The sequence below is a fragment of the Lemur catta genome, chromosome 3, assembly GCF_020740605.2.
Source record: "Lemur catta isolate mLemCat1 chromosome 3, mLemCat1.pri, whole genome shotgun sequence".
Classification (NCBI taxonomy): Eukaryota; Metazoa; Chordata; class Mammalia; order Primates; family Lemuridae; genus Lemur; species Lemur catta.
The window spans coordinates 92,505,972-92,520,705 of NC_059130.1; the positions used below are offsets into that span (position 1 = coordinate 92,505,972).

General features: G+C 37.4%; 1 protein-coding gene across 8 annotated transcripts in view; it reads right to left on the reverse strand.

Moving 5' to 3' along the window:
- MAST2 (microtubule associated serine/threonine kinase 2) overlaps positions 1-14,734 on the reverse strand; it is a 196,118-nt gene that overhangs the window by 86,239 nt on the left and 95,145 nt on the right. For 2 of the 8 annotated variants that reach the window (XM_045545526.1, XM_045545524.1), the window contains exons 1-2: positions 6,180-6,457; positions 3,460-3,654 (exon numbers count right to left, since the gene is read on the reverse strand). The exons of the other annotated variants lie outside the window; for them this stretch is intronic. In XM_045545526.1, coding sequence (XP_045401482.1) covers positions 3,460-3,654; positions 6,180-6,229 — 245 coding nt within the window. In that variant the 5' untranslated portion in view covers positions 6,230-6,457. Of the gene's footprint in view, positions 1-3,459; positions 3,655-6,179; positions 6,458-14,734 lie in introns of those variants that run through there. 8 annotated transcript variants of the gene reach the window in all.

The following is a 14,734-nucleotide window of genomic DNA, read 5'->3' on the forward strand; positions in this document are numbered from 1 at the left end:
AAATGGACATGTGTTAACCACCTCATCAGAGTATTGTGAGGATTAAATTCAACACGAACCACTAGAAAAATGCTTCATACACAGTAAATTTTCAGCAGATGCTACCTATTCTTATTCTTTCATTATTTAATTTCTTAACTTTTCTTGACTAAGATAAAATAATTAAAAAGACTATGTCCTGCTTCTACTGGTTTTATCTAATATGTGAATCAGTCAACCAATAATCTAATAAAGTAATAATCACATCTGATAATGGAAGCATGAGCTCAAAATATTAGGAAGATTGGAGTTGTGTTCTCCACCATTATGGAGAAACACAGATCAGATTTACGCTTGTGCCTTAAAAACCAAAAAACCAGATGAAATATGTGAAACAACAGTTTATAGACAACAGACAGAAGGGAAACATACAAAGTAAGCCCTAAGACTGCCCCAGCTTACTGCCTGGGGAACATGTCTAGGAAGCAGCACAAGAAGGAAGTACCCAAAAAGAGCCCCACAGTTTTCCTGAGTTGATGAGACAAAGTTGATGAGTCTGAGTGGAAAAAACTCACAATACATGAACATCAAGTAGAGTACTCAGAAAGTATTGCCTCAGTAGTAAGGAAAAATTAGCCCAAATGCTGCTGTGGTCCCACCAATCAAAGACTATAAGTAATCCTCAAAAGGATCAAACTATTTCCAAACAACTGCACCCTCAGAATCTCAAGAATGTTTAAGGGAATATGAAAATATGAAGTAAACCTGCAGTCCACAACCCATTACTGGTCTGCAGCCTGTTAGGAACCTTGCTGGGCATCACCGCCTGAGCTCGGGCCCCCGCAGCCCACCCCACCCACCCCACTCCATTCAAAAAACTGTCTTCTATGAAACTTAGGAACCAGGTCGCACAGCAGGAGGTGAGCAGTGGGCAAGTGAGCAAAGCTTCATCTGTATTTACAGCCACTCCCCATCACTCGCATCACAGCCTAAGATCCGCCACCCCCAATTCGTGGAAAAATTATCTTCCATGAAATCAGCCTCTACCAAAAAGGTTAGGGACTGTTGCAGTAAACAAGCTAAAATCATCTTGTCCTATCACTGAACTGGTACTCTGCACGGGACAGACACAAAAAAAGAATGAAATGAAGCATTATACTGTGACCAAACATGTGAACAAGTATAGGAGGAAAAAAAACCCATGAAATTTGGCCACATGTGGTGGCTCACACCTGTAATCCTAGCACTCTGGGAGGCCAAGGCGGGAGGATCACTTGAGGTCAGGAATTCAAGACCAGCCTGAGCAAGAGTGAGACCCCGTCTCTACTAAAAAAAAAATAGAAAAAATTAGCTGGACATGGTGGCACATGCCTGTAGTCCCAGTGACTCCGGAGGCTGAGGCAGGAGGATCCCTTGAGCCCAGAAGTATAGTGTGAGGTTGCTGTGAGCTAGGCTGACTCCATGGCACCCTAGTCCAGGCAACGGAGTGAGACTCTGTCTCCAAAAAAAAAAAAAAAAAAAAAAAAAAAACAAAACATGAAATTTAACAAGTCTTCATGCCCAAAGCTGCACAACATTGCTCTAGGTTGTATGTTCTGAGACAGGTATCAAGAGGTACTACTTCAAGCCATGTGCCAAGACTGGGAATACCTTAAGCTGTAGCTACCCAACTTATAATCAGCCTCATACACCAAGGGCTAGTATCTCCGGAAAGGGTGCCTTCTGAGAAGAGTCAGCCCCTCACATTGTCCTACGCCAGTCTAACACTGTTCCAAGCTGTCTGTGGAATTTAACTTCCTATATCAAATAATGTCTCTTAAATCTGTATAATACATTGCACTTCTTAAATTTTTAGTTTTTCAGGTTACTTTTTTCTAACAAAAGCTTGACAAATACCTATGGATCAGTCACGTCTTCCTTTTTGAAAAATTCTTTTTCAATTGGCTTCTAAGATATTTCTCCTGGTTTTTATTCCTAAATAGCTGCTCCTTTTTAGTCTCTCTTTTGCTACTTCCTCATTATCTTCAACCTCTAAAAGTCAGATTGTCCAAGGGGTCAATCCTTAGACAGCTCTTCATTCTCTATCAGTCATCACTCACTGGATGAGCTCATAAATCAGATGATTTACATCACTTATATGCTGTCAATTTCTAATTATATACCTTTGGCCCAGACCTCTCACATCTCTCATTGAATGTCTAATTAGCTATCTCTTATAATTTCCCAGTCTCAGTTCATGGTAACTCCATTTTTCTAGTTATTCAGCCTAAAATCTTCTGTTATCCTTAACTTATCTTTTGCTCAAACCCTGCATCTAAACCACCAACAAATCCTATCAATTGTACCTTCAAAAGACATCCCCAAATCTGACCACTTCTTACCATCTGTATCATCATGAGTTCAAATAACTATTGTCTCTTCCCTAGATTATACCAGTAGCTTTCTAACTATAGCCAGAGTGATCTTTCGCTCTGATTGTAACATTTTTCCGCTTGAAACCCTCCAATGGCTAATCATCTCACTCAGCAAAACCCAGAAGTCTTTAAAATAGCCTTTAAAGTTCTTTAATCTGGCTCCCCCCAATAGCTCAGACCTCACTTCCTACCACTCACCGCCTAACTTACTCTGCACCAGCTTCACTGGACCCTGTGCTGCGCAAAGAACACACAGAGCAAGCTTCTAGATCAGGCCCTTGACACTTAATGTTGCCTCTGTCTGGAACATTCTTCCTCCAGCTATCTCCACTCTGGCTCCATGACTTCCTTTAGGTCTTTCCTCATATGTCAACTTACAAGGATCTCTCTGACTACCTTATATAAAACGTCAAACCCTAGCTCCCATATTCTCTACTCCTTTATCCTACTGCGTTTCTCAGTAGCACTTAAGGCCATCCATTGTGCTATATATTTGTTCATTAGCTTGTTTGTCTGTCTCCCTCCACTAGAATGTAAGCTCCCTGAAGACTGGGACTTTATCACTTTGTGTTCACTGCTTTGTTTTCCATGACTAAAACAGTGCCTAGCACATAGTATGTAATCAAATAGTGTTGAATATATGAAAAGGAAGGCTGAAAGAAATGGAAGGAGAGCTATTTTCACCAAACTGAACAAATCATTTAATCTATTTTGGAATCAAATTGTCCTCTTGTATAAAACGTGAGATTTGGACTTTTTAACCTCTAAAGAATTCTAGCTTCCTGTCAAGCTACCAGGTGATCACAGGTCATAGTTCACAGAGCTGTCCAAAGGTCAGGAGGGGCACACAACTATCTAAGTACTGACAAGATATTCTCCTTTCTCCTGAAATTCTGAATATAGAACAGATCTGTGATATTCCTGTTATTCTTCTCTGTGACAGGACTCTTCTCCATGACTCGTACTCAGTTTCTCCCCATTATGAAGGAGTGAGGTATGGGTTTTTACCTATGAGGCCAGAAGCAATCACCAAGGCCCATGTTCACATCACAGCAGGTTTCCTTACCTCCACTGCAGTGGGCGGCTGGAACAGGGACTGCCAGGACTGCTGTGGGCTTGTGGGTTCAGGAAAAAGGCAAGAGGAGAAGTAACCAGAGCACAATCAGCACTAAATGGGATTTTAGTGAGGGAGAGAGCTGGAGCCAATGTGGGTGAAAACATGTGCTGATTCACTTCAGCTCCTCGGCAAAGAGTGGAGATTCTGACAATACCACAATAGGAAAAAACAAGGTCAGTGATAACTTCTCAACCAAAAAGAAACATATTCAAAGTGGGTTAGTTTAGGCAAGAAGCTCAAGCAAAGTAAGTGGTCAAAAATCATTCTCAAATATCATACTTCAGCACCAAGATTGGCACAGAATGACAACAGAACTAAAACCTAATCCACAAAATTAAAATAAAAAATTTAAGCATTGGCTATTCAAGGTATTCAGAATTGGCTTCTGGGCAAACCAAACACTGCAAATTTACTACAAGTCATCAATTAGCAAGCAACAGGTAACAGTTAATGTTCAATGACTCAAACTTCCCACAGAAATGTATAGGTCCATAAATATAAAACATGCTCAACAGTTTATAAATTATTGATTATATCTATAAAAACACTAACTTATTTAGCTAAATTTTCCCTAGTGAGTATATAAAATAATGTCAATTCAGTATAATAAATTTTGCTTCTATTTAAATTTTGGTTTTCCAGGTTACCTTTTTCCCCTAAAAACAAACTAGCCATTTTGATACGCTATATCCTATTGAAGCTATTAAATAAATAATTAGATTAAAAACAGATAAATCATGTGTACATATGACAGAAATGATGAAAAATAATTAACAGATTCACAGTATTTAATTTGCTATTGTGTAGGCCTGGCTTTCTATACACATATTTAACTACAACATTTTATTTCCAAGGTAAAAAAAAAAAATTACTTGAGTGTCACACAGGCACCTGATCTGTTTCAAAATTATGTTAGTTTCCTGTATTGTTATTGCTGACTGCCTAGAATATGGATATGGTGACATTCTACTTGTGTTTAATTACATATATTTAAAGGAAATTTTCACCTTCGTACTCATTATCCTTCTAGCGGGCTTCAGTTTATTTGTCAGGTAGGTATGCAATACAGGGATGTAATAGGATAGAAAAGGGGAGGACAAACAGATATTTAAAATTACAACCATGGGCAAAGTTGCATGAACTTGATATATTTTTTCAAAATTACATGAAGCAAAAAGATGTAGGGTTAATTTCTCATTTTCAAAAAGAATTTTCACTCTTCTGAAGAACTGTTTCAAAATTAAGCTCCCTCATATATATGTTAGACCTAATTAGAATATACAATAACGCAATTAGTACTGACTTGTTAACCTGAGTAATACTACTCACACAAAATTTTGGATTATTAAATCTAATCACATAAAACAAGGTTTACCCATTTTGATGATATATAATTGAGATTATAAAAATTTATGAAAACCAAATCTCATTTTCTTTTTGCTCCTAATTACCACTCTGCAACCAGGTTATAACAATGGAACTAAAGAATTGCTTGAAAAAGGAAAGGTGATTTATAAACTACTTACTATAATATTATAGTTCCATTGGGGGTGTTTTTCTAATCAAAGTCACTAAAGCAGATAGAATGATTACCAATACCAGCGTACCAACATTTGAAAGAGTATGATTTTTGATCATTTATGTTTTCTTAAACTACAAATTCCATTTTAAAAATTTCAATTTTGATAACAAGTCACCTTTATTTTAAATAACATTTAAAATTACTGATGAAATTTCTTTTTAATGGTCTTTTACTTTTGTCTCAGTATGGGAATAAAAAGTTTTTTTAAAGTATGCCAATACTCTAATCATATACTTCAAAGAAGTCCTGTTTTCCAAGGTCTGGTAGAAGCACTAATTCAATCAACAAGTATGCACAGACACTGAAGAAGCCTGTCCTCTGGGGGTAGGCCATGCTGTCCCACTCCGGAGAAGCAAATCTGAAGGGCACTCCCTCTGCCCTGTGAGTGAAGCAAAAGCAGTTCAAGGCAGCTGAGGTGAAATAGATTCTAGGACTCCTCTCTTTCACTGGGTCTCTAATTTACTCATCAATTCACTCAGCATTTCTTCATTAAATAAGCCTGAATAGCTCTTGGAAAAGCCACTCTGAAGTGAAGAGGAAGGCTTCTTCCATTCCCCAGCTTTGAAATTCTCACCTATAAAGTCTATTTCTATATTAGCCAATACAGAAATAAAATTCAGGTCACATCCTAAAGGACTCATGCTTGGATGTGCAAGGGCAGATCTGAGGTCCTGAGCTGACAGGCGGTGGACAGAAACATAATACCCTCTTTAGTCAAAGGAGGAGCTACTTTTCATTTCCATTTTTGTTTCTCAAATTCATGGAGCTGGTATCTGCAGCTTTGACGCTAACTTTAAATAAACATTTGCTTTCAAGGGAAGGAAATAACTATCTTCATTGTTAATCCAGTTCCCCAAGTACCTAGAAACCCCTAAAGTGACATCTAATTCAGTTTCCAGAATTGGAAACCTCATATGCCCCTGTCAGGGACCACTGTTTTGACCTTGAATAATGAAGCCAGCTCAGCCCTCTTCCTGACAGACATCTCTAAAGCAGTCTTCATCCAAGCAAATGAAGCTGTGTTAGTTGGCATTAGTTCTTTTCCTGATATCTGCCAGTTTGCAGTCAGAGACCCCAGCCTCCTTACTGAATCCGCAGGCATGGTGCTCCCAGTCTCTCTCTCCTCCGTTTGATCATACTCCTGGCTACTCGTTTTGCCCTCACACTGGAGTCTTGGCAGGAAGTTCTCTCACACAAGGGGTATGCAGTTTGTCAGCCAAAGGAAATTTACAAAGGCTTCCCAAACTTACAGGAAAAATTAAAGTACTTTTCTCCAAAACATGATATTCAGAACCACCTCCTACCCCCAAAAAAGACCTAAGAGCCCAGGAGACAGCAGAGAGCCAGAGTGACGAGTTCCAGATCCCAAATGAACCAGCTGTCCTCTGATCTGCCTGACATCATTCACACTCAGCCTGCAACAAATCAGAGCCACAGAGAGCACCTTGTTCCCCTAGTGAGAAGCACCAAACTCCCTCCCCCACAAATCAGCTGCAACCTCCAACCCTGAGGTCTGGCAGCAGTAAAGACTCTGGCAGAAACTGTACATATCAACTTGAAAACTCACACTGTGTCAGAAATACTATTAACCCAGGAGACGTGAGCCAGGCTAAACAGCTGTTGCAGTGGGCAAGAGATTGGAAGAAAGCATATTAAGGATACCAAATTGGTAAGTTAATGAGCTAAGAATATGTGGGCATTTCTCCAAAATTTTTCATTCTCAAACCCAGGCCTGGTAGGGGATGACAGGACTTTAATGTTAGGGCTCAAAGCATAGCCATTATTCAAATTCTGAATTTGACCAATTTAAATAAACTCTGTACTCCTGCAAAGTTCAGCACCATTTTTTATTCAATTTCTATTACTCTCTGATCATTCGAATAACTTTTGGTAAGAAAAGTCATAAAGAAAGTTAAGAAAATAAGCCCCCAAACTAGTTTAATTCCATCCCAAAACATTAATAAAATCATTTGTAGGCAGACTATGTACAAGACTTTAAGGTAAGCTGCAGAAGAACTCTATTGAAGGTTAAGGTATTTAACTTCTGTATGCTTTGGTTTCCTCACTTGTAAAATGAAGATAATTAAGGTACTAAAGCACCATAAAAGTGTTAGTTGTCTTGCCCTCCAGGAGCAATCTCCCAGTCTAAAGGAGGAGGTTGTCTCAACAAATATAAAACCATCTGAGAAAAGCAGCCTGGCCTGAAGAAAGCCAAGTGATCAAGTAAACTGTGGGGCTAACCACTGGCAGCTAAGGGAGCCAAAGAGGAAGCAAAAGTCTTGTCCCCTGCTTCAAAACGCCTGCCAACTGTGATGGGCTCTTCTCATTCATCTAGATGACAAAGTATGTCAAACTGTTTTTCTAGGGTAACAGTCAAAGGATTAGTTCATACTTACACTCCAACCAGGGCTTTTCAACTGCAGGTCACAGCTCTTTAGTAAGTCATGACATCAATTTAGGAAGTCAGAATTAACATTTTTTAAAAACAGAAATACAGTGAAATAGAAAAAATATCAGATTGCTTCACACATAGTATGGCTAAGCACTAGTTTATGAAATTTTCGTGTTTGTGACATCTATTACTAAAATACATGCAAATATGTATTTATATTACATATGATGGGTCACGATGTAAGATCACCTTGTTATTAAGGTCAAAGTCTAAAAAGGTTGAAAGCCACTGTTCTAATCACTCAAACAAACTCAACCCACCTAGTAGCTATAGGCACTCACTTTTCCTTTCCATGTATTAGCCCAATTACTCAGTCCTCACAGCTCGCTTCAATTTCAAAATCCCCTGTTCTCTGTGAATCCTAACGATAACTGAATACTCTCTCAGGAATCTAACACCTCTTAACAAGTACCGGGTACCACTTTGGAAAGCCTCGTGATGATATCAGGGTCAGCTATAAAGCCCCAGCCTTGGTCTATTCCCACCCCCAGCTGAGGCTTATAATTTTGGCTGAGCCCTAAAGGTTTCTACTCAATATCTTCCAATTCTCTAATACCCAAGACCAGGCTACTGAATAATAATAATAATAATAATGACCTAACAGCAACCAACATTTATTAAGTGCTTACTATTTACTAGGTTCTATTCTAAGTACTTTATAGGTATTACTCATGTACTCCTCATCACGGCAATGATATATGTGCTATTATTATTCCCATTATTAAAAAAAAAGACACAAAAGAGGCTAAGATCATACCAGTGGTAAGTGGGAAAGTAGCCTTTACTCAGTATGTTTTTCCCTGGTTATCCACATATGAATTATATAAACCAGAAGTACTTCTATCTTCAGCCAAGTTGGTGAACTGAAGCAGTCAATCACTACAATGTTATGAACCACTGTGCTATATCTTTCTGGAAAAGATTCTGACAACAATAGCAAATGGATTTCTCTCTAGCCTGCTCTGTAAGAATAAATTGGGGGAGGAGGAACAGCATGGAGCTCCTTATTGTGTGATTTTTAGAGAACAGAGTCATGTCTTATGTCTTTTATCTAACTAAAGAAGATATTACTTTTAATTCCAGGGTTTAACACATTCCCACACAGAGTATTTTCTTTAAACTTATTGGCATTAGAATCCATTGTGCCAATATTCCTGTAGTTTTGCCAGCACTGCGAAGGCCTAACATTTTCCTGGGACTGGTAACAGGGCTAAACAATTTGCAGTATGGCCAGTGACACATCCACCTTCTCTTACTCATTCATACAACTGTTTATTGACTGTATTACCACCCTTAGAGAAAGGTCTCTGCTATGGGCTTCTCACTTTAGAGATCCCCAAAATAACACAAACACAAAAGAACAACTTCATTAAAGAATATGAAGTTGCCTCTGTTAGGAGATCTGGCATTCTACACTGGCAAAGTAGAACCCTAGAAATCCATTCGTGTGACTTACACCAGTGGTCTCCAACCTTTTTGACACCATGACACCAGGGACCGGTTTCGTGGAAGATAGTTTTTCCACAGACGTGGGGGAAGACGAGCGCGCGTCACCGCCTCGGTTCCACCTCTGACCATCAGGCGTCGGACTCTCCAGGGGAGCGCGCAACCCGGAGCCCTGCACGCGCTCCTACGAGGGTCTGACGCCCCGGCTCGACCGACCCGAGCCGGGTTGGTTGGTGATGTGTGCAATGGGGAGCCACTGGCCTCTTGCTGTGCGGCCGGTATCAGTCCGTGGCCCGGGGGTTGGGGACCGCAGACTTACACTGTTCAGACCCCAGGAAAACACCTGTACTTATCTTTCTTCCCATGTCCTTAAAAAAAAAAAAAGGCAACTGGGTCAGAATGCCGTCTATGGATTACGAAAGTACAAACTTCAGAGAGAATTCTGCCTCAGGATATGTATTTGAGCAGCACAGGGCCTTAGAAATAAGCAAAAAGTCAAATTAACTGTCAAATTCTTCCTTTCAGATAACATTTAATAGTTTTCTTGCTTAAGAAGGTATTGTCTCCTAGTAGAGTCAAACATCCATTTGCTTGACTTCTTTCTGTTCCAATTCATGGGTCTAAAGGTACTTCATAATTTAGCTCAGTAACATAACAGTAGCACATGAGGAACATTTTACAGAATTAAGGAATTCATATTACTAGTAAATGTATTTATGTGCAGGCCTAGACATATAACACATGTAAGATAGGAGGCCAGTTTTTTTACACTGATAAACAGTTGAATAGTTAATGCTAAAATTACAATTTATGTTTATAAAAATATGAGTAGTATTTAGAAATCAAAAATTTTAAATTTAGCCATTTTAAATAATTTTAAATATTTAAAAGAAAAATAACTTTAAAAGCATGAAAATTTTTAATTTTTTATACTTTATATATTTTATGAAAATATATTCAAACTTGGTACTATCTGAATAGCACATCTTATTTTTAAATCCTAGAGATCAGCAAAAACGAGTGCAAGTTGTGATCACAATAGACAGAAAAATAAGTGAAGCTTAGAAGAGAAAAAAGAAAATCAACAAATAAGGTGGTCTACCTACATCTGAAAAAAAAAACTGCTAACAATGAAAGTGAACAAACTTTAATTGCATAAAAAAAAGCACAAATACAAGTATTAGCACTGAAGAAAAGATTGAATAAACAGAAAATAAACCACAGTATTAGAAAAGACAAGTAAATGACAGTATAAAATGCTAGTCTTAAAAAAAAATTTTCTCTCCATTTTTAATCAAAGGTTTTCCCCCCTGTGGTTTAACAATAAAACAATGAAAAACTTATAGCTTTAATGTAAATGATTCTAAAAATTGACGTTAAAAGGACTGCACAGGTAAGATGAATAACGATAAAACAAATGGTCACTGGCTAAAATAAAGACTTAGATGAAATTGTTAATTTAACTGGTAATAAAGTGAAAGAAAGAATATCTAAGCTGGGCACGGTGGCTCACGCCTGTAATCCTAGCACTCTGGGAGGCCGAGGTGGGTGGATCGCTCGAGGTCAGGAGTTCAAGACCAGCCTGAGCAAGAGCGAGACCCCCGTCTCTACTAAAAATAGAAAGAAATTATATGGCCAACTAAAAATATATAGAGAAAAAATTAGCCGGGCATGGTGGCACATGCCTGTAGTCCCAGCTACTTGGGAGGCTGAGGCAGGAGGATCACTTGAGCCCAGGAGTTTGAGGTTGCTGTGAGCTACGCTGATGCCACGGCACTCACTCTAGCCAGGCAACAGAGCGAGACTCTGTCTCAAAAAAAAAAAAGAATATCTAGAAAAATAAGCACCACATGTACTCACCATCAAATTGGTGTTACTGATCATCACACCTAGAGCACATTTAGGAATAACATTAATCGGGTGTTAGGCAGATGTGGGGGGAGGGATGGGTGTATACATACATAATGAGTGTGATGTGCACCGTCTAGGGGATGGACATGCTTGAAGCTGAGGGGAGGGCCCAAGGGCAAAATACATAACATAAACTTTTGTACCCCCATAATATGCTGAAATAAAAAAAAAAGAAAAAGAAATAATATCTGACTTTTTCAAAAAGGTAAATTTACACAACTCTATGTAACAGGGACAAAAGTCATGTTAAACAACAAACTTTACGTATTACTGAATTATCTGAAAAAGAAAATGAAGAAGTAAAACTAAGTAAGAATTTCATTAACTTTACATTTGATGTAAAAAAAATACAGGTTTTGATTTAAGAGAGAACTTAAAAAAAAAAATTCAGTTTTAGGCACTGACCTAAAAGATTGCCAAACCTATGACATTATTAGAATAGAACTAGCCATTCTACTACAAACCATAACACGAGACAAAATATATCAGGCATTGGAAAACATGTAGTGCAAGAATGCAAACCCAGAAAGAAGGAAACTCAAAAGCCAGGCCACCCCCTCAATTGCCTAGGAACAATTTCCTTACAGTGGCACAGACAGCCAGAGTTCAAGCAGAACATAGTAGTTCCCTAAGCTGAGGAGGAAAGGTTAGAGTTCAGCTAATCAAACAACCTGGTAAATTCCTCAAGAAAGACCATATGCTATACCATCAAAAAAGTCTCAAGAAATTTCAAAAGACTGAAATCTCATAAATTATGCTGCCTAATCACAACAGAATTAAATCAGAAATCAACTGCAATACTCATAAAATCCCCCAATATTTGGAAATGAAACCACATACTTCTAAATAATCTATTAGTCAAAGCTGAAATGACAAAGGAAACCAGAAAATATTTTGGATTAAATTATAATGAAGACACACATATCAAACTTTATAGAATACAGCTAAAGGAGTGCTTAGAGGGAAATTTATCACTTTAACTGCTTATATCAAAAAAGGAAGATCTGAAATCACTAAGCTATGCCTCCACATTAAAAACTAAAAAAAGAAAAGCAAATTAAACTCAAAATACAAGAGCAAAGAAAAATAAAAATGGAAATCAGTAATAGAAAAAAGAAACTAACAAAACCAAAAATTGGTCCTTTGAAAAAATTAATAAAATCCTAGTGAGACAAATCAAGGAGAGAAAACACAAATCACCAATATCAGGAATAAATGATGGACTATCACAAAAGATTTAAAGACTGTAAAAGAATAACAAGAGAACAGCATGAACAGTTTATGCTAATAAATTCTATAACTTATAGAAAATAGATAAAAAACTCAAAAAATAACTTACCAAAACTGACAATATAGACAATATGAATTATGCTAAGGGATACAAGCCAGACATAAATGGACAAATGCTGTATAATTCCACTCATATGCAATACTTAGAAGAAGCAGAAAGTAGAATAGAGATTGCCAGGAGCTGAGGGAAGGGAAGAATGGTGTTATTGCTTAATGGGTACAGAGCTTCTAATTGGGGTGATGGAAAAGTTTTAGGAATAGATATTGATGGTTGCACAACATTGTAAATGTATTTAATGTCATTACATTGCACACTTAAAAATGGTTAAAATGGCAAATTTTGTTATTTCCATTTTACACAGTTTTTAAAACTTTTAAAAAAATTAATTCAAAATGAACTAAGACAAACATAAAAAGTAAAATTACAAACTTCTAGAAGAAAACAGTGGAGAAAACCTTCATAATCTTGGAATGGTCAAAGATTTCTTAAACAGAACGCTGAATACTAACCATAAAAACTCACAAAGTAAACAATATCAAAATTAAGACCTTCTGCTCTTTGAAAGACACCATTCCAAAAAGGAAAAGGCAAGCCAGGGAAAAACAGTCACAATATATACAGTCATGTGTCACTTAATGATGGGGACACATTCTGAGAAATGTGTCGTTAGGCAATTTCACTGTTGTGCAAACAACATAGAGTATACTTGCACAAACCCAGATGGTATGACCTACCGCACACTGTGCTTTACGGTATAGCCTATTGCTCCTATGATATGTACTTGTACAGCATGTTACTGTACTGAATACTGTAGGCAACTCTAACACATACTGTATCTAAACATAGAAAAAGTACAATAAAAATATGGTATAAAATATTAAAAATGGTACACCTGTATAGGACAGATATGGTTTGGATATTTGGCTCCTCCAAACCTCATGCTAAAATTTGATTCCCCGTGTTAGAGGTGGAGCCTGGTAAGAGGTATTTGGGTCATGGGGCAGATCCCTCATGAATGACTTGGTACCCTCCCCATGATAATGAGTGAGTTCTTGCTTTATGAGTTCACACAAGAGTTGGTTGTTTAAAAGAGCCTGGTACGACTTCTTCCCTCTCTTGCTCTTTCTCGAGCCATGTGACATGCCTACTCTTCCTCTGCCTTCCAATTGGACTGGAAGCTCCCCAAAGTCTTCATCAGAAGCAGATGCTTATACCATGCTTCTTGTAGTCTGCAGAACCATGAGACAAATAAACCTCTTTGCTTTATAAATTACCCAGCCCTGGGTATTTCCTTTACAGCAATGCAAAATGGACCAACACAAGGGCACTTACTATGAATGGAGCTTGCTGGACTAGAAGTTGCTCTGGGTGAGTGAGTGGTGAGTGAATGTAAAGGCCTAGGAGGCCTAGGACATTGCTGTACACTACTGTAGACTTCAAAAACACTGTCTGCTTAGGCTACATTAAATTTGTAAAACAAAAACTTTTCTTTCTTCAACAATAAATTAACTTTAGCTTACTGTAACTTTTTTACTTCATAAATTTTTTGATTTTTTAAACTTTCTGACTCTTTTGTAATAACACTTAGTTTAAAACACACACTATATTCCTGTACAAAAACATTTTCTTTCTTTATATCCTTATTCTATAAGCTGTTCTTTATTTTTAAATTATTTTTTACTTTTTAAACTTTTTTTATTAAAAACTAAGACACAAACACACACATTAGCATAGGACTACATAGGGTCAGGATCATCAAAATGTCTCTAGGTGAATTTCTCAGGTCCTTTATAATCTGATGGGACCACCATTGTATATGCAGTCTGTCATTGACTGAAACATAATTATGCAGTACATGACTGTATATATCTGACAAAAGATCTGTATTGGGAATACATAAACAACTCAATAATTAAAAAAAAAATCAAACAGCTCATTTTTCCAAAATAAGCAAAACACATTTCACAAACACACATTTCACACAAGATATACAAATCGCCAATAGGGGCATGGAAAATATACACGACATCATAATTTATCTGGGAAATGCAAGTTAAAACCATAATGAGATACCAGTATATACTCACTAAAATGGCTAAAATATATAAGTCTGCCCGTAACAAGTACTGGTATGGACATGGGCCAAATAGAACTCTCAACATCACCGGTAGGACTATAAAATGGTATAACCATTTTGAAAAATTATGTGGCAGTCTTTTACAAACTTAAACATACACTTATCATTTACCATTTGATGGTGGGGGGGTCGTCTGAAATCTAAATTTGGCTCTTTTACTTTTTAAAAGATTAAAAATATTTTAGTGAAAACAATTTCCACACACTAGATAGCATTAAGAAGTAATAGTACAATAAAAGATAAGGAAATTAAAGCAAGAAAATGGAAAAAGTAGGTTTGCATGAGGTATTAGTTTTCTATTGCATAACAAATTACCACAAACAAAACAACACGTATTTATTATCTCAAAGTTTCTGAGTCAGGAATTCAAGCACACCTTAGCTGGGTCCACTGCTTAGGGTCTTA